Source organism: Choloepus didactylus, chromosome 1 (assembly GCF_015220235.1).
Source record: "Choloepus didactylus isolate mChoDid1 chromosome 1, mChoDid1.pri, whole genome shotgun sequence".
NCBI classification, from domain to species: domain Eukaryota; kingdom Metazoa; phylum Chordata; class Mammalia; order Pilosa; family Megalonychidae; genus Choloepus; species Choloepus didactylus.
The window spans coordinates 192,615,390-192,641,405 of NC_051307.1; the positions used below are offsets into that span (position 1 = coordinate 192,615,390).

General features: G+C 47.3%; 1 protein-coding gene across 5 annotated transcripts in view; it reads left to right on the forward strand.

The window, feature by feature from the left end:
• Positions 1-26,016, forward strand: part of LOC119543028 (myosin VIIA and Rab interacting protein) — a 356,134-nt gene that overhangs the window by 284,878 nt on the left and 45,240 nt on the right. For all 5 annotated transcript variants that reach the window (XM_037847638.1, XM_037847620.1, XM_037847614.1 and 2 more), the window contains 6 exons: positions 1,735-1,815; positions 4,828-4,925; positions 5,143-5,223; positions 7,061-7,204; positions 16,967-17,120; positions 23,982-24,619. In XM_037847638.1, coding sequence (XP_037703566.1) covers positions 1,735-1,815; positions 4,828-4,925; positions 5,143-5,223; positions 7,061-7,204; positions 16,967-17,120; positions 23,982-24,619 — 1,196 coding nt within the window. The remainder of the gene's footprint in view (positions 1-1,734; positions 1,816-4,827; positions 4,926-5,142; positions 5,224-7,060; positions 7,205-16,966; positions 17,121-23,981; positions 24,620-26,016) is intronic.

Here is a 26,016-nt window from a genome sequence, read left to right on the forward strand (position 1 = left end):
GCGTGGTCTTTGTCCCCAGAATCATCTCGCCCTGTGCTCCCTCTCCTCTCTGCAGCCTGGCCATGCTGCTCTATCTTAGTTTCCCCACCCCACCAGCATCTGTGCACACTCTCTCCTCTGCCCTGGATTCTCTCCCACATCCCCTCCTCCCCTTGGCTGTTTACTCCATCTTCCCTACTGAGTATTTTCACTAGGATGTAAACCACCACATCAGAGCACCAACACATCTATAATTATATATTTATATATATAAGTCTTACATTAGTAAATTCTCCCCCACTACATTGTCAAGTTTGGCAGAGCAGGGATGGTTTCTGGCTTTGCTCAACAATATACCCCCAACACCCAACCTAGCCCAGAGCCAGGCGTGTGGCAGGTGCCATTGGAATATTTGTTGGATGGACGAATGAATACTGGATATGGCCCACAAAGTGAAATGTTTGCACTTAGATGTATAGACTGGGAACTGAGAAGAAGCCTTATCCTAAAGCCTCATTTTATAATTGAGGAAACTGAGACACAGGGTCACAGAGCTAGAATAAGTGGACTTCAGGCCTTTTGACATCCCACTTAGAAGACACAAACACAGAGGGGCATGTTGTCAGGCAGATTACGCAGGGATACCACGAACCATTGACTTATTTCTATAAATGCAGGATCCTACTAAACCTCTACAAGTACATACAGCAAATACGTTTAGAGTTCCCACATAGGAGTCTCCATGATAGCCCATCCAGGAAAGCACAGGGTGTATTATACATAGTGGACTATCGCTGAGTTTTACTTGGCATCAGTGGCATTTGCCCCATTTTTGAGTTAAAGAACATAGATTCATATTTATTTTCTTGGTTCTAGCAAATAATGTCTTCAACTAGCATCCAATTTAATAATATTTTTGAGCCATTTGCTCTCTCCAGGCACCATCTTGGGCACTAGAGCCATGGTGAGGGGAAAAGAACCACCATCCCCACCTTCGAAGATTTCATTTGATGAATTAATATGTAAACACAGTAAAAGCCCTCAACGTAAGTAGGAGCTTAAGACTATTTTTGCTTAGCCAACTGCTCCTTCGAGACCTGGAACTAAGACTGGGGTTGTGTCTTCAATCAGGAGAACAAAGAAAAGGCAGTGGGCCTTAAAAAATAGAATACTGTGACTTCCCTTACCTACTCTGGGTTTGTTTTCATGGACTGTCTTCTCCAGAAGGGAACAGTGACCGTAAAATCATTAGCTAAAGGCAACTGTTTGGATTGATGCTATGGATAGTAGCTAAACACCAGATATGCAAAGTCTCATCACATCATTCTGTTGCTACTCCTGTTTTCCTAGTAAGGAAACTGAGACCCGGAGAGGTTGCATAACTTGCTCAAGGTCACACAATTAGTAATTTGCAGAACCAGGAAATGAACTCAGATCTCTGTGACTCCAAATCCTTGTTCTGTCCTCGACTCCATATTGCCTTCAGAGAAGGTGTTGGAATAAGGTTGGAAGTGGCAACAATGCTACAGTAGGGACCAGTGTGAGAGGACAAAATGTGATGAGTCAAAAATTGTGGCATTATTCTGGGACCCAGGGATCCAGTGATTCCCTAAAGCTCTTTGTGAGTAGATTATGGTGGTTTGGTGACTCAGTGACACAGGGCACTAATGCTCATTGAAGACCTCTCATACTCATTTGCTCTCTCCTCTCTCTTCTTTCCTCTCTCCTCTCTGCTCTCCACTCTCTCTCTTCTAGGAGGAAGCTTTTTTGAGACAAACGCAGAGAATGAAGGAAGCATTTCGGGCAGTGATTCAGCATTCTATAGGCAAGCAGAAGGTAAGGTTGCTTAAGAGTTTATGGTTAATGGAAGTTGAAGGAATAGAAACACCTTCAGGTATTTTCCAACATTATCAGGGTCTCCCAGTTGCATTGTAACTCCTGGATGCAACTATTTGTTGCTGTGTGGGAGTCTTCACAAGTCTTCTTGTTATTGTCACGGTATTTCATCACCAAAATAGGTGAGCATATGAAAAGGTATGGTCTAGAGAAGTGCTTCCCCAACCACTTGGTACTTTGTAGTTAACTAGTGTGTGTTCTTCTGTACTTGGAATATAACAACCAATCCCTTCACTTGCACGTGTATTAAAACATTCTAAAATGCTAAAATGAAATAGCAGTTACTGATTAACTTCCACTTCTTTTATACCAATATAATGGTCCCTTAAAGTAGGGGTTAAAAACAAAACAAACCTCTAATTTCTTCTCCATCAGTCCAACTCCTTCTCTAAAGTGCCTGGAACCTCCCTCCTCTGGAGTCCCCCTGGCTTTTCTGCACTCTTTCTGGGTGCTTTCTCATGAAGGTTTCAATCCCGTCATCCTCATTGCCTTCGGCTTCTCCGTGGGTAACCACACACCTTCATATGGCCACAGTGCTCTTCCAGTCTTGGGTGACCCTAAAATGCCCAGCCCTGAGCTTGGCCCACAGTTCCAGACTCAAATTTCTAAGTCTTGGCCATCAGGACCTGTCCACCCTACAGAGACCTTAATCACAGCATGTCCTTATCAAGCTCTTTGGCCACTTAAGTCTATCAGCAAAAGTCATCTTTCCCTCAAGCCCCCTTCCTGCTTCCATCCTGGCACCCAACTTCCTGTCAGCTTTATTTCCAGTCCCATCTCCTTCTTTCCATTCTGAAAGCTTCCCTCTTCCCCCTGACACACAACTCTCCTGGGTTCATTTCAGTACCCTCTCACTGGTCTTCTGCATTTGGTCATTCTGCCTTCTGACCCTTCCTCGTCAATACCCTGCCAGCTTTTCTCTCTGAAACACTGACCTGAGCTTTCACTTTTCAGCCAAAACAGCTCCAGTGTTCCACATCGTCCTCATCAAAAAAATCATGAGCCTGGCATCCAAACCTTTCTGTTTACGGCTCTAAGCTCTTACTTGCCAGGGACCTGTGGAACTTGTTAAATAATCCCATCACAGATCTACTGCTCTGCCTCAGCAGTTACTTATGTGCCTGGTTGCCCAATAGCTTGAAAAGCACCTGAGATCACAGACTTGGCTTGTTCGTCAGGGCATCACCGGGGCCACCACAGAGCCTAGCACACAGGAGGTACTAGGTAAACATTTGTTTGATTCAGTGAGAAATTCTAGGGCACCTTTTCTGTGACAAATACATCGATGGGAGATATGGGTATCTATCTCCAGGGAGCACTTAGTGTGACGACAATGTAAGCTCCACTTATCGAAACACCTATTTCTTTATACTTTGGGAATACTGTTCAGTCAGCCATCCCATGGTGTGCAGAGCCCTGGGCTGGGCTGCCCCTACGTAGCTGTATGATGACTCTCACAGCTGGCCTTACCCTACTCACCAGCTGGCCAGATCACTTTGACCTTAACTGGTTTGGTTTGAGAGATGTTTTAATGTTTGCTAAATGCCACTTTCTGTCTTTAGGAGTCTAACAAACTTGAAACTTATCTATTTAAGTGAAGGACTGATGAACTAATGAATTGATATATTTACACTGTCTCATTTCACAAAGAATTTGAGGCAGCTTACAGGAGATTTGCATGTGCTAACTAATGCATGGCCAGGAGATTATAATGGAGGCAGGAGGTTGAAGCTGGGGAAAAAGTCCTAAACATGCAGCCCTCGTGGACCTGCACTCCTGCACCTGATATGACTCTGGCTTCTTGACAAACAAAGAGAGGGATGGTGGAGATTCTCACTCACAAGTAAGAAGCAAAAATCTAGTGCCTCAAGAGAAGCAGAACTCTTGCAAGACTTAGCTCCAAAAAGTATTTTGTTGCCTGTGGAAGCCCTTTGATTTGGGGGATCCTTCCTCCCATTTGTTGCCCTATATGAAAAGTTGTTCGATAAAAATATGATGGCACTTTTTTTAAAAAATCATGGGCTAGCTGTGTTTATCTCACTTTTGTGGTTAAAATAATGGGTTTTGAAGACAGAAAGTCCTGAATTCAAGTCTCACCTCTCCTAGTCTTGTTATGTAACCTTGGGCAAGTTAGTTAACTTCCCTGTGCTTCATGATACCTACTTCCCAGAATAAGGATTCTCTATGATCTTGTGTGTGAAACTCTCAACCCAGGGCTTGGCAAATGATTGGGCTCAGTGTGGTTGGCCAGTGTGGTCGTTGTTGATTAGTTTAGTGTCTAAAGTATTCTTCAATGAATTTTGAATTTGTATTAAAGCATATGCAGATCCCAGTACCCTTAGAACATTTAATAACTTTCATCTGCATCATCACACTGGTATACTATATGTACATAATAAAACACAATCCTTATCTGAGAAGGTGGATGAAGAATGCACCAGCCCCTTGCATTAAGTTCTTTGTCCAGTCACCTTGTAAGCCACTCTGTGCTGGGAGTTGGGCTTGGCGTTGGGGTACCACAGCGGACATGATCAAGTCTTGCTGTCTGAGGGTGACCTGCAGGAAGGGGGAGGGAGATGGAGCCTTTCTGGAAGCAAGCACAGTGGCTGTGAGAGCACTTTGGAGGGACATTCAGCCAAGGAAGGGAAAAAAACAGAGAAGGAACCAGCCCAGATATGGAGCAGTAAACCAGAGAATGGAGGAACAAGGCAACAGAGTCATCATGGCTTTCAAAGAGGAGCAAATAATTTGTTGTGGCTGAGGCAGGGGGTATGAATGGCAAGTGGGAGGCAGTGAGGCAGGGAGAAGGGCAAGGGGCCCACAGACCAGGGTAAGCAATTTGGGATTTATCCTGGAGCTACTGAAGAATTGAAGCAGAAGAGCTTTAAGTGGAGCAACCATTTTCCTTTCCCTTCCTTTCAGAAAGTAGCCTCTGTTCTGTTTCCTGCCTAGGGCATAGCATGATGGACACCTTGACCGTCGCCTTACGGGTGGCCGAAGAGGCCATCGAAGAAGCAATTACCAAAGCAGAAGCCTATGGGGACAGCCTGGTAGGCTCTCGCTTCTCTCGGGGGGAAGGTGTGGGCTGGGATTCTGGCCACCAGGAGAAAGGGCAGGTTGTCAGGAAATCAGTGTCACAGCAGATGTCCTTAAATGGAGGAGAACCCAACCTGCCCCTGTGATTGTGGTCAGGACTCTCCCAGGAGGATGACCGCCAAGTCTCCTCCAACCCTCCCACAGCACATGGCCATTCTGTCCCCTCTGCAGGACAAGCAGAATGAGGCCAGTTACCTGCGGGACCACAAGGACGAGCTGACCGAGGAACTCGCTATGATTATCCTGCAGAAGGTAGGTGGGCCGGGGCAGTCTGTATGGCTGCAGCTCGTTGCCCTGGCCCCAGCCAAGACCTCTAGCAAGCTAAAGAGCAAACATAGGGAGTGACTCAGGCAGCATTTCTTCTGTGCTTTCTCACTTTTGCCTTTTGTGCTCTGGGGGCCAGGGCAGAGGGCATCTCTAAACAGTTTGAATGTGGTTACCTTTAGAGATTGAGCTAGTGGCTGAGGAGCTAGGAGTTCAGCACTGACCAAGCTACTCATCAGCTTCCTGTTTCCTAGACCTTGTGACGTGTGTGTGTCTGTCTGTTAGGAAGTGTCCCCTTCCCATATGTCTTGGAACGTCTCTTACTGAAGAGCCTTTGCAGCCACCCCTGTTACCCATGCTGCAAGCTGTCCTTTACATGATATTTCAGTTAATTACTGATGGATGACTAGCCACCCCATTTTTTTCTTGCGCATGAATCTGCAGAGCTGATCTAGGCTGGGGTCGGTTGGGTGGCTGTGCTTTGGCTGTGGTTGAGATCAAGTCTGCTGCATGGTGTTCACTCTGGGGCCTGATTGAGTGAACCGAGGACATGTCAGCTGCTCGTGGCCATGACAGAGCCCAAAGAGAGCAAGAGGAAGGAAGTGATGCCTTTTAAGGCCTGTGCTCAGTGCTGACACGCTGTCACTGACTCCCTGCTCACATTTCATAGGCCAAAGCAAGATACATGGTCGAACCCAAAGCCAAGGGGTCAGACATATATCCCCCCTGTGCTGGGAGGGACTGCAAGTCACATGGCAAAGGGCTGGATACAAGGAGCGCTGAAAAAGTTGAACTGATAATTCAGCAATAATTCATTCCCTTCCACATCCAAGTGGAATCTGACACTCCCAGATGTCTTATCCAGTCGCAGCTCAAAGTACATTCTGTTCAGATGCTGCTCCTCTTCAGCTTGGAACCTATGAAGTGAACAGACAACTCATCTGTCCCCACATTGGAATAGGGACAGGAAAGCAGCTCTAATTGCACCCACCTTCAAAGGTGAGGAATGGGAGGCCCAGGAGGTCACTGTCCACAAAGTCCTGAAATCGCCCTGGGCACACATGGCCAGATCCCCTGGATTAGGCTCCAGGGCTGATCCCTGGGCATGGCCCCCTCGGGTCATTGAGTTCCTCGGCTCTTGGGCCATCCCTTTCTTGGACTGTCTGGTCTAAAACTTCACCAGAGAATATGCCCATCTTGGTGGCTCAGCAGTTTTCCCCATTGCTTCCTTCCCATAGGGAGTTGGGAGCCCAGAGACCTTTGTACAAATGGACTCGAGAAATCCAAGGGACCATGCCCAACATAGCAAGTGGTACATGTGAGCTTAGGCCTCCCTGGTGAGTCTGGGTACCTGCCCCCCTTGTTAGTTTCCAGATGCTTCCTAATGTCAGGATTTAGATCCAGAAACTCTGGGTTTGAGACCCAGCTCCACCGTTTGTGAGCTGTGTTACGACCTTAACCAGTATCTTAACCTCTCTGCACCCATTTCTTCATCCTTAAAATGAGGAGAGTATAGTATGTACCTCTTAGAATTATTTTGAGGGTTAAATGAGGTAACCAATATATAGTGCCTAGCCTTAAATCTGCCATGCATGAGGCACTCAGTAAATAGAAGTTAACATAAACGTGAGGACAATTTATCAACTTTAAAGTGCTATAGATATGCTTGCAGCTGCATTTGTGCTGTTTTGTCATAAGGCAGATTTGAAACATGCTGGTAGGGTGTTGAAACTAAGCTCTGAAAGTGGCTGAAAAAATCCCAAAGATAGTCCTCAGGAGGCCTCTGCAATAACTTGCCCCCTGTTGTCACCACCCCCTTCCCCAGATCATATGGAAACAGAAGAGCAAAAGCGAGCAGCAAGCAGAAGAAGAGCTGGAGTGGCCACAGCCCCAGAGTTGTGGTGTGAAGGTGGCCGGCGCAGGGTCTGCTGCCTCCCTGGAAGGGCACCAAGCCCCCGCCACGCTGTGGGTGAGTCCCCACGCCCTGCCGACCCCACACAGATGTCCTGGGCAGGTGCAGGGCACAACCGTTCATTCTCCCCATGGAAACGGGGGACACCACATTTAACCATCCATAGGTGACTCTTCTGCCTACTGGACAGCATAGAAGTTCCCAAAGGGCAGGTGGTGAGACTCTGAGAGACTATGTATGTGAGGGGGAGAGGTGAGAGAGAGAACGAACGAAATGGACTACTGAAGAACATGGAGGTGGGCTTCTACACAGAGACCAAGTTAGGAAAATAAAAATGGCCATAGGCTGCATTTTTTTATTCATTCTGAAGAGTTTTACTGAGGCTATGAAAAAAAAACAGCTTTCTGAGGGCCATGTGTATTTTTACAAATTAGATCACTTGATTTACTGAAACCAAGGAGTGACCCCGAGAGAATTGCCCCCGCCATTTTAGCCACCAAAATGGGCATGGTCAGGAAGTTGTGATGTGGAGTCACCATTTTTGTCTGTCACCCTGAAATTAAGCCAAGGGCTGAATTACAAAGCACAGTGGCACAAAGCTCAGCCTGTGCCCCAAAGCTCTGTTAGGGGCACTGAGTCCATAAAATCCTTTGTCATTTGTTTAAGTAAAGCCCAGCAGAGGATGTTCAGAGTGCTGGGAATGGAGCTGACTACAGGCTGAGACCCCGGGGAATGCAGACCCCGAGGGACTGGCTGTCAGGGCTATGTTCTGTCAACCGTGAAAGCCTCCTCGCCATCATGGGGCAAGTGACAGGGCAACAAGCAGGTGCAATGTAAAACCAGAAAGCCAGAACGAGAAAACCAGTGCCTGGTGCTTGTCCTGCTCCTACTGGGGATCCAGAGGCATTTTTCCCCTACATGAGCAGATTAGAAAAAAAGGTGTGCAGAGGAGCCATGTGGTATGTGGTAGACCTGCAGTTCCAGAAATGATGATGAGTAGCCTCGCCTGCATGAACTCTCCCCACGTACTCACCAGCTGTCAGGTGCATGCGGATAACAAGGACTATCTTTATGGCTTTATCAGAGTTTTAACTTCATTGATTTATGGCGGAAACTTCCCTCGTCAACATGCTATCAGCTGGCTTCACTGCCGGTTGCTGTGCACTCTGCACCAAGGAGAACAAAAGAAATAGAAGACTCGGTCCCCGCCCTCCAGGTCTTTATAATCTGGTTAGCAAGGCAAGAGGGGATACAGTTAAGACTGGTAAAAAGGGGATGACATGAAACAATTCATAATTGGGTACTCGGTTGAAAGGTTGAGGCTGGAAATGGAACAGGAATTCAGAGAAGGGAGGATCCCTTCAGGCAGTGGAGGGGGGAAGGCCTCCCATTGCGTGTGGCAGTGGGACAAATGCCCTTCAAGTTAGCCTGTCATGCAGTCAGGCTGCTGTTCCTGGGCTTGGGCTGCATTCATGACATAGTGCTGTATTTTGTGATTCTCTAGTATTTTCTGCAAACTGAAAAGGCCAAGTTAAGTTTTGGGGGCTCAAGGATGTGGAAATCACCACAGCACCCCACATTCATCTATGAGCTGAGGGATTAGAGGCAAAGGCACTCCTGGGGGTGAGATTCTGGATTTGCCCTTAACTAGCTCTGTGACCTTGAGCAATCATTAGTTTCCTTTCTGTAAAATGGGATAATAAGACCTGCCCCAAAGCATGGCTCTGAGGATTCCTCATGCAATCCACACAGTATTTATTGAGCTCCTATGCTAGGGGCTGCAGAAACAGGGGTCCCTGCAAAGACAGTAGACTTCATAATCTAGAAGGGGAGACAGACCGTGACAAACAACAAGGAAGCACATAGTCACCAATTCCAATCATTGTTATCTAAAGAAACCACGAGGATGGAGAGGGAGAGAGTGACTAGGGGGTGGGTGAAAGCTTGGTCGGGGGTCAGTCAGGGAAAGCCTTCCCTAGGAGGGAACATTAAACCAAGACTTGAAAGATGAGAACCTTGGGCACATGAGAGGAAGAGAATTCCCAGAGGGAACAGAAGGCATGCAGGCTCTGAGCAGGAAGGAACTTGGTGTGTTCAAGGAACACAGTGGCGATCATGTGGTTGGAAAATGGTGACTAAGGGGCAGAATGGCAGGTGATTAAATGAGAAATGGATATAGGCCACTTAGCACATAAGCTTCATCCCCTAAATGAGAGTTATTGTTCTTACTATCATTGCCTTATTTTTACAGTTCAAAATCAAGGTTACTGTATTATTAAGGTGCCCCATCTGTGTTAGGAGCTGGCTGTCACCGTGTTTTGGTCAGCTGGGCCCCAGGCCCAGGGAGCAGCAGCCATTTGTGGATCACTGACCCACCTCTATGATTCATGGGCAACCCTGACCCCCATCAGCCCGGCCCCCCTGCTGTGCTCACGGGTGCCCTCTCCTCAGCCTGGCCCTCCCACACACAGTCACATGGCATCATCTGGCTTCTCTTCCACGTCCCAACTCACCACCTGGAAAGTGTCTGTTCACTTCCCACATCTTTGGACTGTGCTGTTCTTTCTTCACCGGAGGCCAAAACTCCTTCCCAGACCCTGCCCCATTTCCCCTTGTGCTGAAGAGACCTCGCTCACCCAGAAACAGACTCTTCCTGATTGCCCTACTGACATCAGCTGACTGCAGCCCTGCACAGTAACTGAAGTTCTCACTGAAAACCCTAAATGACCAAGGAGGCCAGGGTGTCATCCTAGAAACCTGAAGGAATAATAGCAATAATAGAGGAATTGTCAAGCATCTGTAGAAAAAATAACACACAACCAATACCTTCCCTTTATACAGCACTTTATGTGCAAAGGACGTTCACACAGTTTATTTCATTAGATCTCTGTGAGAGCACTCTGTATTATCCCCATTTTTCAGAGGAGTAAACTGAGGACCGGCTACCCTGAGCCACTGCATCTGAGCAGCAGTTCCAGACTGGATCCCGGGTCTCCTGGTTCCAAGCATTTTCCCACACTTTGCTGTCTGTCTCCTGTTTGATTGGGACATGCTGGCTGCAAAATGCCTGCTTTCCCACCATTCACCAGTTCTCATCATGCATACAATTAAGGTTGGAAATGGCATTCGTCCTACCTCATAGAGACTGGTGACACTCTCTGCGTGTCACTAGAGATGTGGAGCCATAGGCTCTGGTACCATGAGTCAGTACAATGGGTTCAGCAGCAGTTACCTCCTGCAGTGTTCCCCTCTCGACAGCAGGACAGCAGAGGTGCTTTACCCACGTTCCTCAGTCAAAAACTGACCAAAAGCAGCTTAATACAAACAGCATTGGCACTCCCCAGGGGGGATCTCCCCTGCTGCTCCTCAGGCTCGCTGGAACGAACTCAGTGCACCTCATTGCAATCATGGCCGTGGGCTGTGCTCACTGAGGTGGATGGGCATCAGTTTAGAGGCATCAGTCTGTTCCACAGGATTCCCATTTGGTTTGCTAAAACAAATACCTCCCAGGATTGTATTCCCTAGTCAGAAAATCTAGCTTGCCAAATGCCTGCCTCCTGCACAGCAGAACTGCATTGCTCTAGCTTCAACGCCAATGTAGAGAGGACTTGGGCATTTCTGACTGTTTTTCTCATGAGGCAATTAGAAGAATATGATTTATTTCTAGATTTGAATATAGGAATAAAGCCTAATGGAAGTCCCTCCCTGATTCTAAATTGGTTTTTGAATCTCTTGATGTGCAAAGCTTTTCAAGCCCACCTTCCCTGGGCTTGAATCCACCTTAGTGGGAGGGGAGTAGGAGAAAAACTTGGGCTTGTAGTTTGAACAGTTCTGCTGTAAGGCTTTTACTATACCCCCTTGGGGGAGCATTCCTTCCAATGTAAACTTTAACCACCAATATCACATGGTCTGGCAGGGGGCGCGGGGACCTTACAGAAGGGGCAAGGTCATTGGCTCCTATTACCACAACCTTCACCCTCACCTTGGATATTTGACCAAGAAAGACCTCTCCTGCCCTCAGTCTATGTGTTTTTACCATCCATGGTGGTAAGCAATATCAGCGAGGAAGAAGTGCATGCTTTGTCTTTCCTCATCCTCACTTGTCCTCAGTGGAAAGCTGCCCTGAGCAAAGCCACCTGAACGTGAGGATCAGGAGAAATCTCTCATGCATCCGACTGGGTTCCTAGCACAACTTACCCTTTTAGGCCACCCATATTACTAAACATTCCTGTGTGTCAGTGGTCATGTATGTTCTGTCTTTTCCACAGCTCAGCACTGAGTGTGTGGTAGGCATCCCACAGATACAGGTCCGTGGCCAAATGGCAGCAAAATACGTCTGTTTGTGGGGATTTAATCAGGTCCTGGACTTTGATGTTTCCCCTCAAGCGAGGATGCCTGTGAAGGAAGAAAAACATATTGATTAAGGTCACAGAGAAGCCCCTGGGATCCACATCCTTGTAAGTGTCCATTTTTAGGTCCTGGTTTGGTTTAAAGACAAGCATTGTGATTAGAGCTTTCAAAAAGCATTATCTGGAAGGAGAGGTGGCTCGTTACCCACCCTTGGTGATAAGAATGCACTGATTTCTTGATTCTTGGCTTATTTAGAAGGGCCTCTCCCACGTTTCAAGTGCACAGTAGCTTCCTGTGGCTAGTGGCTGCTGTATCAGACAGTACAGATAGAGAACATTCCTATCAGCTCAGAAAGTTTATTGCACAGCACTGGTCTAGGGGTTTAGATAAGAAGAAGAAATATACAGAGGGCATAAAAGCAGAAATAAGTCTGGACACTAACCAGCAAGCAGAGTCTTGGTTCTCGGGGACTTCAGAGAAGGTAGCTCACTCACCTTTCCACCAGGTGTTCTCCGCCCTGGATGTTCATCAGCATCACCAGCCTGAGACTCACTTAGAAGGTTCTGACTCAAGGGGACTGGCATGAGCCTGAGCATCTGTATTCTTATCAGAAGCTCCCCAGGTGATGCCAACAGCCTGCCAAGTTTAAGGATGGCCTCCTGATATCAGGAGAAAAGAAGGGCTCCCCAACCTACAGACCTTGAGGAGCCTACACCTGTGGCCTTCTGACATTGCTTCTTCCTTTCTCTTCCTGTCTTCTTTGACCTGGACACGTCTGGCTCAAGGAATAACAATACAGAATCTCAGAACCCTGAAGAACCCACTACTCAGGCTTAACCACAAAACCCAAACTTAATCACCCCCCTTCAGACAGAATTTCTGATCTTTTCTGTTGGTGGAAAGTACAGTGTGATTGTTCCCTTTTTAATTTCCTGCCTTATTGTGTGGTTCTCTGCAAGTAAGGGGAAGGGAGGTCAGTGTCACCCAGCTTTTACAGCCTTGAAAGGCGGTATCCTAAAAGTCACTGGCATGGGGGTGGTTTTTCATTTAATGCCTGTCTCTTTGGATGTGTGTATGTAAAAAGCCATCTCTGTAGTAATACATTGATGTCATTGATGATAATGATGGTAACAGCAGGGGCCAGGTACTCACTATCTGCCCGGCAACTAAGATGAGTCTCTGACTCTATCTCTACTCTGTCTTTTATCTCTTTCTATTTCCCTGAGCCCTTTCTCTTGGTGTTCTTATCATTTTCTCCCTCACATTCTCTCTCTCCCTTGAATGCCTGCAGCAAAGAACTAAAGTATTTTTTATCATTTATTGTTGTCATTGTTGGACTGAATTTAATGGCTAAGTCTGACCCTGAAAATACAAAGCATAACTATGTCTTGGTCATTTATTCAATGACAATCCATTACTACCCTCTTTGCCCCAACACCCTTGATGCTTATTTTATATCATGCACTCGTTGAGAGCCAAGACCCTATTTTGAAGCCATGGTCAATGCCTCAGAGAGCCTGTGTGTGATAATGATAATCATTGCAACAGTATGTCATTCCAAGAAGTATCGATAGGAAACTGTTGCTGCTGCCAACCCCGGGGGTGCAGTAGCTGCAGAGGAGGGTATAATGCACTGCCTATTATCACACTGCCTGTTTCACCCAAAGCTTCTGAGCCAGCTGGTCCTGATGGTGAGTCCTGCTGGGTTGGAGCACCGGCAGCCAGGAGTGCATTGTTCCCAGCTTTTAGCAAAGGCTGGAAGGCACAGCACCTAGAGGGCATGGAGGAGCATTGGCTTGGAGCCACATGGACCCAAGTTGAAACCTGCTCTGCCCTTGGAGCATGCCTTGGGCAAGTTATTCAACCTCTCTGGGCCTCAATTTACTCATATGTACCCAGTCAGATAATGATTCCCTCACCCAATCAGGTGAGAGATGATTGGGTGAGAGAATGAATACATTGCACTGGTGCTGTGGGGGGGGCTTGATAAATGCTATTATTTTAGCTAATAGTTATTGTGTACTTTCTATGTTGTAGCAGGCATGACAATAATCCTTTTACATGAAGGAACTGAAGCTTAGAATAATTGAGTAATTCCCGCCAAGATCCCACAGATAGCAAGAAGGAAACTGGCACTGACCACTACCTAACATGTGGCACATTGGTTAAGAATTAAAAGGCAAAGTCTGTTTGAAAGCTCAAATGCCCAAGTCCTCTTTTCAAGGCTTTGCTGACATGCTAACATTTCTAGACACACAGACTGTTCCAACCATTCTCAGCCACTCTCGCATAGATGTGCAAGCACTGTGACTCAGGTCAGCCCCTCCTGACATTTCATGGGCTCAAGGGTGGTTACAAGGAAGGTAGGAAAAGCAGAGGGTGCAGATGGGAAAGTAAGGTCAGGCACAGAAGGCTCAGCTGGGATAATGAACAAATAATGGACTCAAGCCTGTGGTTGAACTAGCAGCTGAGTAAAAGCATTGTCGTGGCGCCATCTACTGGGCAGTGTCCTCATTGCAACAAGTTTGTGGCAAAACAGGTCTGATTCTCAGAACTGTTGGTTTTCCAGTCTGGCTTCCAGTCCAGTTGGTTCTCCAACATCCTGGGACCAGTTGGAGACAGTTCTTTTGAGCCTTTTATGATTGTTGGTTTGTGGTTTGATTTCCAGTGCAAATCAGTGGTTTGTCTGGAATAGATTATAAAAACATCCCCAACTCTCTCATGAAAAACCCAGAACCCTGCTTTCTCGTTGGGACCATTTGTCGGTCTCGGCTTCTCTGTGGGGGTGGGGTGGGGGGGACACACACACGTACACACATAAAATACAGTGTGGGCCACTGCAAAATGAATATGAAATGTCATTTGTTCCCCCTTTTTAAACATGTGCTCGGTGATTTACAGTGAGAAGCGTGCAGGTATGAAAAGGAAGGCCAGGGAATAGAAAATGGCCTATGTGAGACTGCAGCAGTGCTACACCTAGCAACTAGACTGGGAGCCCCTCAAGGGCCAGAGGGGTGTGTCTTCAGTCCTGCAAATTCAGTCACAGATATGAACCAAGGATCGTACCCAAGAGATTATCCCTGCCTTCAGGGAGCTCACAGTCTATGCAAGAGCTGACAAGTCAATGGACAATTAGAACGGAGAGTGGGAAAGATCCTTGTGAACACAGAGATCAAAAGGTGTTTCAGAATGAACACCCTGGCCATTCCAGGGTGAGATGTATGGGAGTGATAATATATGGGGGATTTGCATAGAATGTTTTTCTTTCATTCTTAGTTACTTCACTTGCCAATTGGGTAATAGCCTTGGTCTCTGTCCTCTCTAATAACCACTCGTTATCTGTCAAGAATTTAGCAGAACATAGGTGGCCTCCTGAATGCCCAACCCTGTGAAACCTTGGCTGTTGTCAGGCTGCATGGCCGAGCTACTTGACATATGTGTGAACTTGGCTCTCCTCCAAGTGAGACCTTGCCCACCATGATGTGAGTGGGCATGATGGTGGGCTGCTTTTTTATTTCTTTCTTTACTTTGCAATTTTATCCAAGAAGTTGGTAAAAATAAATAAATAGATTAATGAAAATCAGAAAATCTGAAAATCCTTCCTGTCGCCAACTCCGAATCACATTCACTCCACCACAAACATTCATTAATTTCCAATTCTGTACTAGTTACTGTGCCAGAAGCTGGGATGTGGCCTTTAACAGGACCATTTCCCTGCCCTCAAATTGCTCACAGTCTAGTGGGGACCCTGGGCAAGAAAACAGGTATTTGCAATGGAGCTCAGAAAAGCTAAATAAACAGAGAAAGTCCAGGACCCCCAGCCCAGCCTGGGGCAGTGGCTTGAGCTGAGTGCACGCAGTCTTTTACCTGGGTTGTAAGATGGGGAGAGCTCAGCAGCCCTCCTGCTGCACTAACCTGCCATCACTGCATTGAAAGGCACATCTCAGGGCCCATCCTGCTCTCTCTCATGTATTCAAAGGGATAGGTGGCAGGTCGTGACCTTGGTACATTTGGCAACTTAGAGGGTTCCATACTTGTTCTATAATCCAGTCTTCCTCCTGTATTAGCCTCAAGGTCTTGTGGGGGGAAGTAGAAGAGGTTTCCAATGACTCTCTGAAGCAGAACTGGCTGACCACACCCTCCAACAAAGGGTAGCAGAGGCCTGGTCCCTTGCCTCACCTGTGCTCTGTGTCTTTTCTCAAACTACTAAAGGATCCTCAGTGGAGAGAGGCTACTGAAACCATTCTCCTCTTCCCAAACTCCCCTGAGAAAGTGCAACATTGTCACCCAAATATCATGCTGCTAGTTTTTGCTGACTCTTTTTTTGTTATTCTCAAACCTTTTTTTTAAACCACCATTATTATGCATTATTATTTTATTATTATGCATTGTTATGCATATATTATGCATTTACTGTTTGCCAGGCAGTGTTAAGTTTCCACTTCTCTCAAGAAATTAAGTCACTTGCACAAGGCATTGAAAGCAGATGGCATTGGAGCCCAGGAACAGCTCAATCTTGAGTTCAACTCCAAACCACTGCACTGTCCTGCCCACAGGCTCTCCAAGCAAGCACTCCTTTGATCTCCTGTTCTGAGCACCTATGGTGGGAGAGGAAGAACATTGCATAGATGTGCATATTTCTCACTGGAATAGAAGGGAGCAGGGCTGTTGGCGATGAGGTCTGCCAGCAGGTGGAGACAGACTGCTTAGGAGGCCTGAATCATAGATTAGGATTTTTTTAATATGAAGAGTCAATGCTTTCGATGTTTTGCAAGTATACCCTTTCCTCAGCTTATCAAAATTAAAAAAAGGCAAAATAAATAACCAATAAAAGTTATTTATTTCATTAAGTGACATAGGGAAAAGATTGGTCTCTTTTGGTTTCTTATTACATTTGAGTTTCATAATCTATATTATAGTACTCAAAAATATTCCTTGTCCATTATTTGAATTCCCATTTGTGCCATTTCTCCTTTTATTAGAGTTTGTTTTCCTTCCTTTAATTCAAGGGCTAGATTGAAATAGGTTTTAATAGTTCTGTTTTGTGGACTGACCATACTTTGCTCATTTATCTATTATAGCTTTATGTTGCGCGATAACTTTCTATTTACACTGCTAGATAGAAAGGTCTTCAAGTGGAAGATCTTTTTATTTTTGCATCCCCTAGAAAAGTTCTTCACACCCAACTGGCCCTAAGAAGAGAGTCTAATGAGACAGAGCTGGCTGTATCAGATTCCTCTGCATCTCACGCTTTCTGGTGGGCCTGGCCAGCTTGCAATGGAACAAGCAGAGAACTGTCTGTGCCGTTACCAGGTGTTATGTACTGATTTTCAGCATCAAAACCACTAAGCATATTTTCTGCACACTCCACACTGACTACCCTGAAAGCTGAAGGCATTCCTCCCAGTGATTGTGCCTTATGCATTCATCCCTGTCCCATTCACCCCTTTCCCTCTTTTATTTCCACAGCGGTCCCAGTCTGCATTGTCGGTCACTGGGGAGGATGCCCCGAAGACTTCATCCCTGGAGGCAGCGTGGAGGCAGCCGAGGGATCAGGGCCAGCAGCCGAGGGAGGAGTCTGCCCTGCCCAGCTGGAGGAGTGTGGACAAGTTGGACGAAACAAGTAACTGTTTTAAGCGGCATGTAGTAGTAGGTCTGCGGGTTTTCAAAGTGCTGCTGTTGCATGGCCCCTCAGCTCTCCCTCCCCTGTGTCTGAATTGGTGTGAGCCCATTTGGGGCAGCTGAGCCACCAAGTCACCAGGCCTTGAGCACAGGACACAATATATAATAAGGTCACATTTTCCACCCGGGCGGTTTCCCTAGTTGCTGTGGCAAAATTCGCTTCTTGACATGTCATCAGTATTCCCTGTGCTCTGCTGAGATCTCTGGGACAGTGGGGGTTTCTGGACAAGCAGATTAAAACCTCTCAGCTCCACAGCCCCACGTCAGCTGCCTGTTCTGCATAAACTAAGAGAATGTGTCCTTATGTAGGCCACAAACACCAATCCAACTTAGCAGGGCATTTCAGCTTTCTAAGTTGGGTCCCAACTGCATCTTGCAACTAGGCTGATCAAGGCCTTAAGGTTCCAGAACTTTGTCTCAGTCCAGCAAATTCAGTCGCAAACCTGAGACCAAGGAAGTGGTCTGATTCTATATGAACTAAGAAAATGTGCCCTTATAGGCCAGAAAACCAGAAAGTGGTCTTCCTTTCTGATACCAGGTATATTAGTTAGGATTATGCTCATTGCTATAGCAAGTAGGCACAAACATTTAAGTGGCTTGACATAATAGTTTTATTTCTAACTCAAACAGCAGTCCAGTGCCGGTGCTCCTAGGCTGTGTGAGGCCCCCAGAGGCCCAAGACTCCTTCTGTCTTGTGGCTCTGCCATCCTCTAGAACTTCCAAGTCCTCTGCTGGATGTCCACAATCTGCCAGCAGATGGAGAAAGAGAGAATAGAGACGGAGCCCCTGCTCCCTAACCACACGTCAGCATGTAAATGACACACACCACTTTCACACACATCCCATAGTCAAGAACTAGTCTCATCGCCCCACCTAGGTGCAAGGGGGTTGGGAAATGTCCTGGTTAGGCAAATCCATCCCAGCAGCATTACCCTCCCATGGAAGGGGTACGCAAGTCTTTGATAGGCAGCTGTCCATCTCTCCTACACCTAGGATGGCATTGCTATTTGCCTATGCCTTTACCCTTCTGCATCCTTCTCTTAGCATATCCTGCCTCTACATAGAACAGATGAACTTGCCTCTCCTGAGAGTCTTCAACTTCTACGCAGGCATAGTCCTTTATAAAGCTGCCATGTCACATAATTTCTCAAAATGAGGAGGCCCAGATGAGCTGAGTCACTTGCCCAAAGTCAAACACGTCAACAGGCTGTGAGATGCCTACAACCACTTGGGTCACAGCGGGTGGGCTGTGAAGCCCCCGTGATCAGGCCATGCAGGTCTCTTGGACCCTACGACTGCAAGAGTAAGGGCTGCCCACCCCCAGCACAGCTCTGCTGTTTCCTCCCCTAGATAAACACACTGAACAATGGGAGCCAGACACACATCCTCACCTGAAGAAATTGTTAACAGTATTCTCAATCCTTGTTGTACGTCAGATCTAAACCCCTTTCCTGACCGACAAAAAAAAGATTAGCAGTAAAATGTCCATGTTTAGAAATATGCTTTTAAAGATTGTGCTATCATATCTATAAGAGAAAAGATTTAACTAATGGCTATATAAGCAAAATCGGTTGTTATCACAGTTCAAAGAATCAAAAAATACCCAATTGTTTAAACAGTTATCCTAAAGAGTTTCCAAAAAAATACTTCCATGTTAACCTTCCAGTGTATCAGTAGAATCTGCAGAGTGCATGGCATTGCGGAGATTCCGTGAGCAGTGAAATTTTCTCTATTTTTGTACATGGTTGGGGATTTTGTCTTTTAAGCACATTTTTCCTTTATAGACATACCTTTCTTTCCCCCTGCTGCCCAGCATATTCATAGTCACTTACCCTCCACCCCCTCCATGGCTCTCAAATTCCCACAGAGAAGGGACTGTGATATTCTACAGAACATGCAAGAACATCATATGATAGATCTTCAATGAACAATGACTAGCTTTTTAAAATCGGTTTACAACATACAGAGTCCATATGCTCGCACCGTGTTATTGATTCCCCCGGCATTGTTGCCAAGTGCTGCTGTCATCCTGGCAGATAAGGAAGTAATGAGGGACAGGGAGGCTCAGTGACTTGTCCAAGTTCCCACAGCTAATGTGAGCTGAGCTGCTTCTCAAACCTAAACCTCGTGACTCTGATCTCCATGCCTTTTCCACTACTGCATGAAAACAGATGTCTCCCACCATAAAACAGAACACAAAAAGCACATCAAAATGCAAACTTGGCAAACTGATATATTTGGAGGATATTATAACAATTTCTAAAAGATACTTGATTTCACAAAATGGTTCCCACTGGATTATGAGCATTCCAAATAAATTTGCAAAGGATTTAGGTTTTCAAAACATGGTTTTGTGCATAATTTTCTGTCTAATTAGGCACCTATGTGTAACTTATCAATTGTATATAAACATAAAACTGTTCAACAGCATCACACACAAAACAAGACTTCACAATCTGTTCAGAAATCCATGCATCTCTCAGGATATAGATCTGAAATTAAAAATAAGCACTCAAAGAGAAAACTTCTGTTTTTCTGAGGAATGCTTGGCCCTGGACCTGGTAAAGTACCCATGCCAACCCCGAAGGTCCTGGGGGATGTCTGCTATGTTTAGCAGGAAGCAAATTATCCCTGGGGCCATTTCTTAATCCCAGCAGAAAGGAAATGTGGAACAGAGGCAGCCCCAGAGTCAGGGGTCATCTTAGAAGGTTAATATCTGCTGGGCTGTTTTTAGCAATTCTGTTTATGCCTCAGGGGAGACATTGGTTTGGGAGCCTCTTAGTCCACAGCTGTGGTCAGCCTTTGGGACACTGTGGGTCAAAGAAACCACGGAAGCTCCATTTTCTGTCTTGACAGTGCTTACAGCAGTCAGTGGATTTCCCCAAAACCCATTCTCACATTATGGACCTTGACTGAGCATCTAGTATGTGTGCAGCACCTGCTCAGTGATGGGGAAATAAAGAGCAGTTTAGGCCCCGCTGTTGAGTTGCTCACTGAGAGTTGTCTGCAGAATGATGAAAGAGCAGGAATTTGGAGAAAGGAGGGCATGGGGAGAGCAGGGTCCCCCTGGATTTGCCCACTGGGCTGAGATGGAAGTTGACCAACCTCTAGCTGCCCCAGAAGAACATGGCAACCTGGGATTGTGGGAGGCAGGAGAGGAGAGGAGCTGCCGATTGGGCCGAATCCCAGCCCAGCTTGGACTGGGTGTTGGAGGTAGATCCAGGAGTCACATTTACAACATGGTGAACCCTGGAGCTGGAGGCTATATGGCAACAAGAGCCGCACATCAAGAACCCAGTCTTGCCCCTCCAGCGAGTCAGTGCCTGTGTTCATTAACAAGGAGACCTTATGGGGGGCCCAGAGCTGCCCAGGGGCTGGAGGTATGGTGCCAAAGAAGACATGCCCTGCCCTCAAGGAGCTCACAGTCAGGATACAGGTGAGGGAATAGACAACCAAGAAAATAAACAATAATTTAGTTCAAATGAAAGCTTTTTGGTAAAGCTTAGAGGAGAGAGTAGCTAGATCCTTGGAGGAAGTAAGGCCAATGATGTCCTCACTGAAGAGCAGTGTTAGAGTTGGAAGATGGTTCAGAGAGCACACTCAGTTGTAAGGCCCAGAGGAAACACCTTTCTGCTTGGAGAGCAGACTCCACAGCTGCGGGCTGAGTCTGCCCTGCATCCTGTGGGTGCCTTTGTTGGCTTTTCCCAGAAGCACAGCCTATTAGGATCTGGTGACCTGTAGTTTATTTGGGAGGTGAGCTCAGGAAACACAGGGAGGGGAGTGGAGACATGAAGCAGAGTAGGGAAGGCTGGCAATAAACGGCTTGTCACCTAGCAGGTTACCACTGTGGGTTCTTGGAATTTATCCCTGCTGAGGGACACTGGGAGCCTGAATAGAATATGCACCTTCTGAGAGTTGAGAGAGCTGGAGTGCTTCTCCACCAGCTCCCCTCAGTCATTGCTTCACTCCCCAGAGGCCCTGATTTCCTGACATTTTTGCTCTGTCCCTGCAACAGACAATGCAGGCTCTGGTTGCCAGAGCAAGTCTCGGCAAAGTACAGCAGGTGCTGACAGGTGGAAGCCCAGCTGGTATAACCCAAGTGGGGAGGAAGGGGCCAGGTTTGTGGGTGGGGCACCCACAGGGTCTGCTGCCAGGAGAATCAATACTGTCACTTACTGGCTGTTGATAGCTTCACTAGGAATCTGGGAGTTCCTGGAGAAACCCAGAGATGGGCTCTTTAGTCCCCACCTCCCATGTCACCTGACTGGTCATCCTGAGACAGGCATCGGGAAAGTGCTACAAAATAGAAACCTTTTCCTCAGAAAACCTACTATTAGCATCTCAGCAACTATAGCTCATAAAAATAAATGGCAATAACAAGCCTAGTCATCCACTCTTCTTAATGTTTACATAGTGAAATAATGTTGCTGCATAGATATTAATGCATGATGCTGAATAGTGATTATGGGATATATAGGGGATATAAATATATGTTATATATGTATGTATGTGTTTGTTTATACAGACATTCATATATAAAGAACATGGGTGCCGATCCATAATCAGGTGCTAATACTTTAATCAATTCAACAGATATAAAAATAGCTAAGCGAGCTTTATCTGGCAGTCACCAGGACAGATGCTTCAAATAGATTGCTTCATAAAAATGCTCACAATGGCCAAGGAAGGTTATGCTTTCCCATGGTGGAGAAAGTCTCAGAGATACTCTCCAACCAAGGTCACCTGCTGGTGAGCAAAAGAACTTGCAAATCCTGGATCAGACTGAATCCAAAGTTCTTGTTCTTTCCTCTGCACCAAAGTAGCCTCATTCAGGGATGAGGGGAAAGAACCCTGTAAAAATTGATCTGCTCTGAGCAGGCAAGTTCACAAAATGTGTGAGGTATTCACTGTGCCCTTTTCACCGCTGGGGACACAAAGGCTCAAAAAAGCCCAGAGCTACTAAGCAGCCAAGCAGGGTTCCTGCCCCGGACCCTCAGACTTCCCCACCTGTAGCTCTCCACTGCACAAACAGGATCTGATTCAGAAGCAGCCTAACTGCTCTCAGGAATAAAGAGATGCCTGAGATCCAGACCCTGCCTCAGAGCGTGTCATCTGAGAGGAGGGATCAGCCGTGTCTGTGATCAGCTAGAATACAAGGGGGCACAGCACGAATGGCTGACTTTCCAGGAGAGCTCAGAGGAGGCAAGGCAATGTGTGGGCAGGGAGGTGAGAATGGGCTCTGGGAAGAATTGCTGAGATGAGAGCTTTGAGGGGCCCCTGGGAAGGGCCAAATGGAGATGGTAGAGATGGACACTGAACATAGAGGAAGCAGGGAGCAAAACAGGACACCCCCTCAGGTCTCCAGGAGGACCACGCTTAATTCAGCCCATGGCTGGGACCTGCCATCCTCCAGGAGAAGAGGAAGCCCTAGTTCCTGACCCACGCAAGAAAGGGGACTCAGATATCCTGCCAGTCTGGGCTGCCGCAGGCAGTTGACGTGGAACTTGGTCGCTGAGTTGAAAACCTTTGCTCAGCTAACATCTGAATGCCCCTAAGGATGTAGTTCTGAAAGAGTCCTGGCAAGTACAGTGCTCTGTAGACAACACTGAAATACTGATAACTGTAATTTCATTATATGAAGCAGTTACAGTTTAGTTGGCAGCAAACTTGACTGTGTTTTAAGCAGCCTCCTGCCTCAGGTTTCCACCAGAGCAGAGCTGTGTCCGCACACCAGTGGGGAAATGGTCCCCACCAAAGCCCTGGAGCCTTCCTCATCCACCTCCCAGGCAACCTGCAGGGCTCCTGGTAAAAAATAGCTTCTGCTGGCAACTGCGGTGCCCCAGGCCTGGGCCAGGTACCCATAGCTAAAAGAGACACCACACCGTCTTACTCCCTGTACCAGGTGCAGGGGCAGAAAACATTTTCCTGTTTTCTTCAGCAAAAACAAAGGAAAGCAATTTTTATACCCACCTTGCAGATCAACCCAGTCATTGCAGATGCTTTTAGTGACCTGAGCCCCATTTAGGGCAATCCAGAACCATGGTCCCAGAGTGGGACCCCCACCGGCTGCCCCAGCGCAGTAGCTTTCCAGCAAGCCAGGGCCTCTCGTGGTGCAGTCTATAACCAAGAGCCACCTTGGAGTCAAACTGAGGATGTGGCTGCCCCGACTCCACCGCTTACGGGCTCTGCAACCTTTGAGATGTCACTCACTTACCCTCCCCCCATCTCTAAAATGAGATTGGAAATACCAACCTTTCTGCTTCAAATCCTTTCCAGTATGAGGTGCATGCCTTGAGTTAAAAATAAATCGACATGGCCATCTCACAAGGCTCTTAAGCTTGAAGTCTGTAAAAGTGCCAAGCCTCCCTGCCTTCCTGATGGGAACGTGACCCTGAGGGGTAGGAAGGGCAGGAGAGGGTCATCCCCTATTAGAGAAAGGGGAACTGATGATCCAAAGTACATGGCCTGCAATCAAAGAACTAGAACCTGGGGCTGCAAACACCAGCTCTCTCCCCTCCCCTTTCACATCCAGGCCGGCCTAGGGCAGGAGCAGGGCAATTCTGGGAACACTGAGGTCGCCGTCTCCCCAGGAAGACATGAAATAGGAGCCGATCTCCCAGTTCCCCTCCCTCCACAAAGCCTCAAGGAGCTCCCTGGAAACCTTTAAACTCTGCCCCCCTAGAGGCAGCTGTACCCCAACACTCCCACAAGCCAGTCACCAGGAACGTGAAAAGTGGGACTCTGTCCTTGCCCAAGGTGATAACAAGCCGCTCTCTGGCTTCTCTCTCCCACCTACCTGCAGACCTGGCTCTGGTTTTGCAGAGCCCGGACGGGAACTGGGTGGCCCTGAAGGATGGCCCTCTACCCCCCACTCGTCTGCTGGCCAAACCGAAGAGCGGGATGTTTCAGTCGCTGGAGATGGCGTCCAGCATGGTGTCTGCCTACGAGGAGATGGGCTCCGACAGCGAGGAGGACTTCGACTGGAGTGAGGCCTTGAGCAAGCTGCGCCCACGACCCCAGGACCTGCTCCAGAACCCCCAGCCTCAGCCCACACAGACCCACAGTTCCAGCCCAGGCCCCTCAGCTGCCTCTCCCTCCTCGGGGCTCTCCCCCAACCCTGAGGCCATGTGCTCCGACTCAGAGACCTCCTCTGCGGGCTCCTCCCGGGAAGCCGGGCACTGGGCCAGACTGTCCTGGCTGCAGGGGAGGCCTCCCAGGAACCCTGCAGCAGAGAAGATGCGCCTACATGGCCAGCTGGATGTGAACTTCAACCCCCAGGTGGCCAGCAGGGAGACCTCAGACAGCAGCGAGCCTGAGGACGCCCTCCACTCCACAGACCGTCGGGCCAGGAGGTGGCGAAGGGTCCGAGTGGGCTCACAGGAGACAAGCAAGGAACCATCTTCCCTCAACACTCATCCCCAGGATCTGGACACTCATCAGGTAATACCGTTGTGCTCGTACAGTCACACACATTTTTTAAGTGGTATATGCCCTTATCCATGCATGAGTGGCCTAGAGCATCCCAGGTTTAGAATTCACAGACCCAGATTTAGAATTGGAATTCTAATCTTGGTTTTGCTGCTACCTAGATAGCTGAGTGACACTTGACAGGTACCATCAATGCTCTCTGGGACTCCCCGTTCTCCTTTCTGGAGATGGTAGTTTAGAGTTCAAAATGTGGTTCACAAAGTAGTCTCCAGACCAGCAGCATCAGCACCACCTGGGCACGTGTTAGAAATGCAGATTCTTGAGTCCTGCCCCAGACCTGCCGAAATTCAAGCCTAGTGATTTATTTTAACCAGCCCCCTTGGTGATTCTGCTGTGCACCAAAATTTGAGAGCCCCTGGTTTAGGATGAAGGGTGTGGTGTCTAGAGTCAGCCTGCCTGGGCTCAAATGCAGCTGGTGACCTTGGGTATGACCTCTCTAGGTCTCAGTTTCCTCATCTGTCAAATGGAGATAATGTTAGACCCCACCTCAAAGGATGGTGGTGATGATTGAATGAGGTAATGTTTGTGAAGAGCTAAACCCTGTCCTCAACACAGCACGAGGGCTCAGTAAATGTTATTTCAGTATGACCATTCAGGGCACCGTACACTAACATTCTGTGATTCCATAATCCACATCGTACACCCAGTGGGTTAGTTCATGAACCTCCCTTGGAGAAGGTGACTAAAGCTATGGATTCTCTCTTTGGAAAAATCCATCTGTATGCGCACACACATTTTGCTTACAATTTCAAGTAATTCACGGACCCTCCAACTTGATGATCTTATACTCTCTAAATGCATCCTGCTCATTCCCAGCTCCCTCCTCTGCCTCATGAAGCCCTGCACATCACTGGGGACCAATTACCAAACCTTGTGGATCCCACTCAGCCCTCTCCATAGCAGTATTTCCTAAACTCAAAAGCTGGAACGTTTGAATAACCTCATGGAAGCAATGGATTAGCAATATTTGGAACTTAGAGTCTCATAGAAAACCTAATTATGTTGCCACTGACTTCTTTAGGAACATAACCTTTAACACATTGCTATCATGTTGACTTTTTCAGTTCCTAGAAAAACCACACTCACTTCCTGAATGTCTTTACATCCTACAGAGTACCCAGTTACCAAGCCTTGTTTGGGTTCCACCAAAAGCCCTGAGTAAAGGATTTGGGTGCAGGTAATTTATGTGGAAGGTGATCCCAGGAAGCACAAAGATGATACAAGGGAAGAAGAAAAGCCAATTAAAGTAGGCTACAAAGAACTGGGGCTCTGTCCCACTGGGTACCCTCTGAGAAGCCATGTGGGACATGGCTCAGAATTCTCCCATCAGAGTACAGGCAGACTGGAGC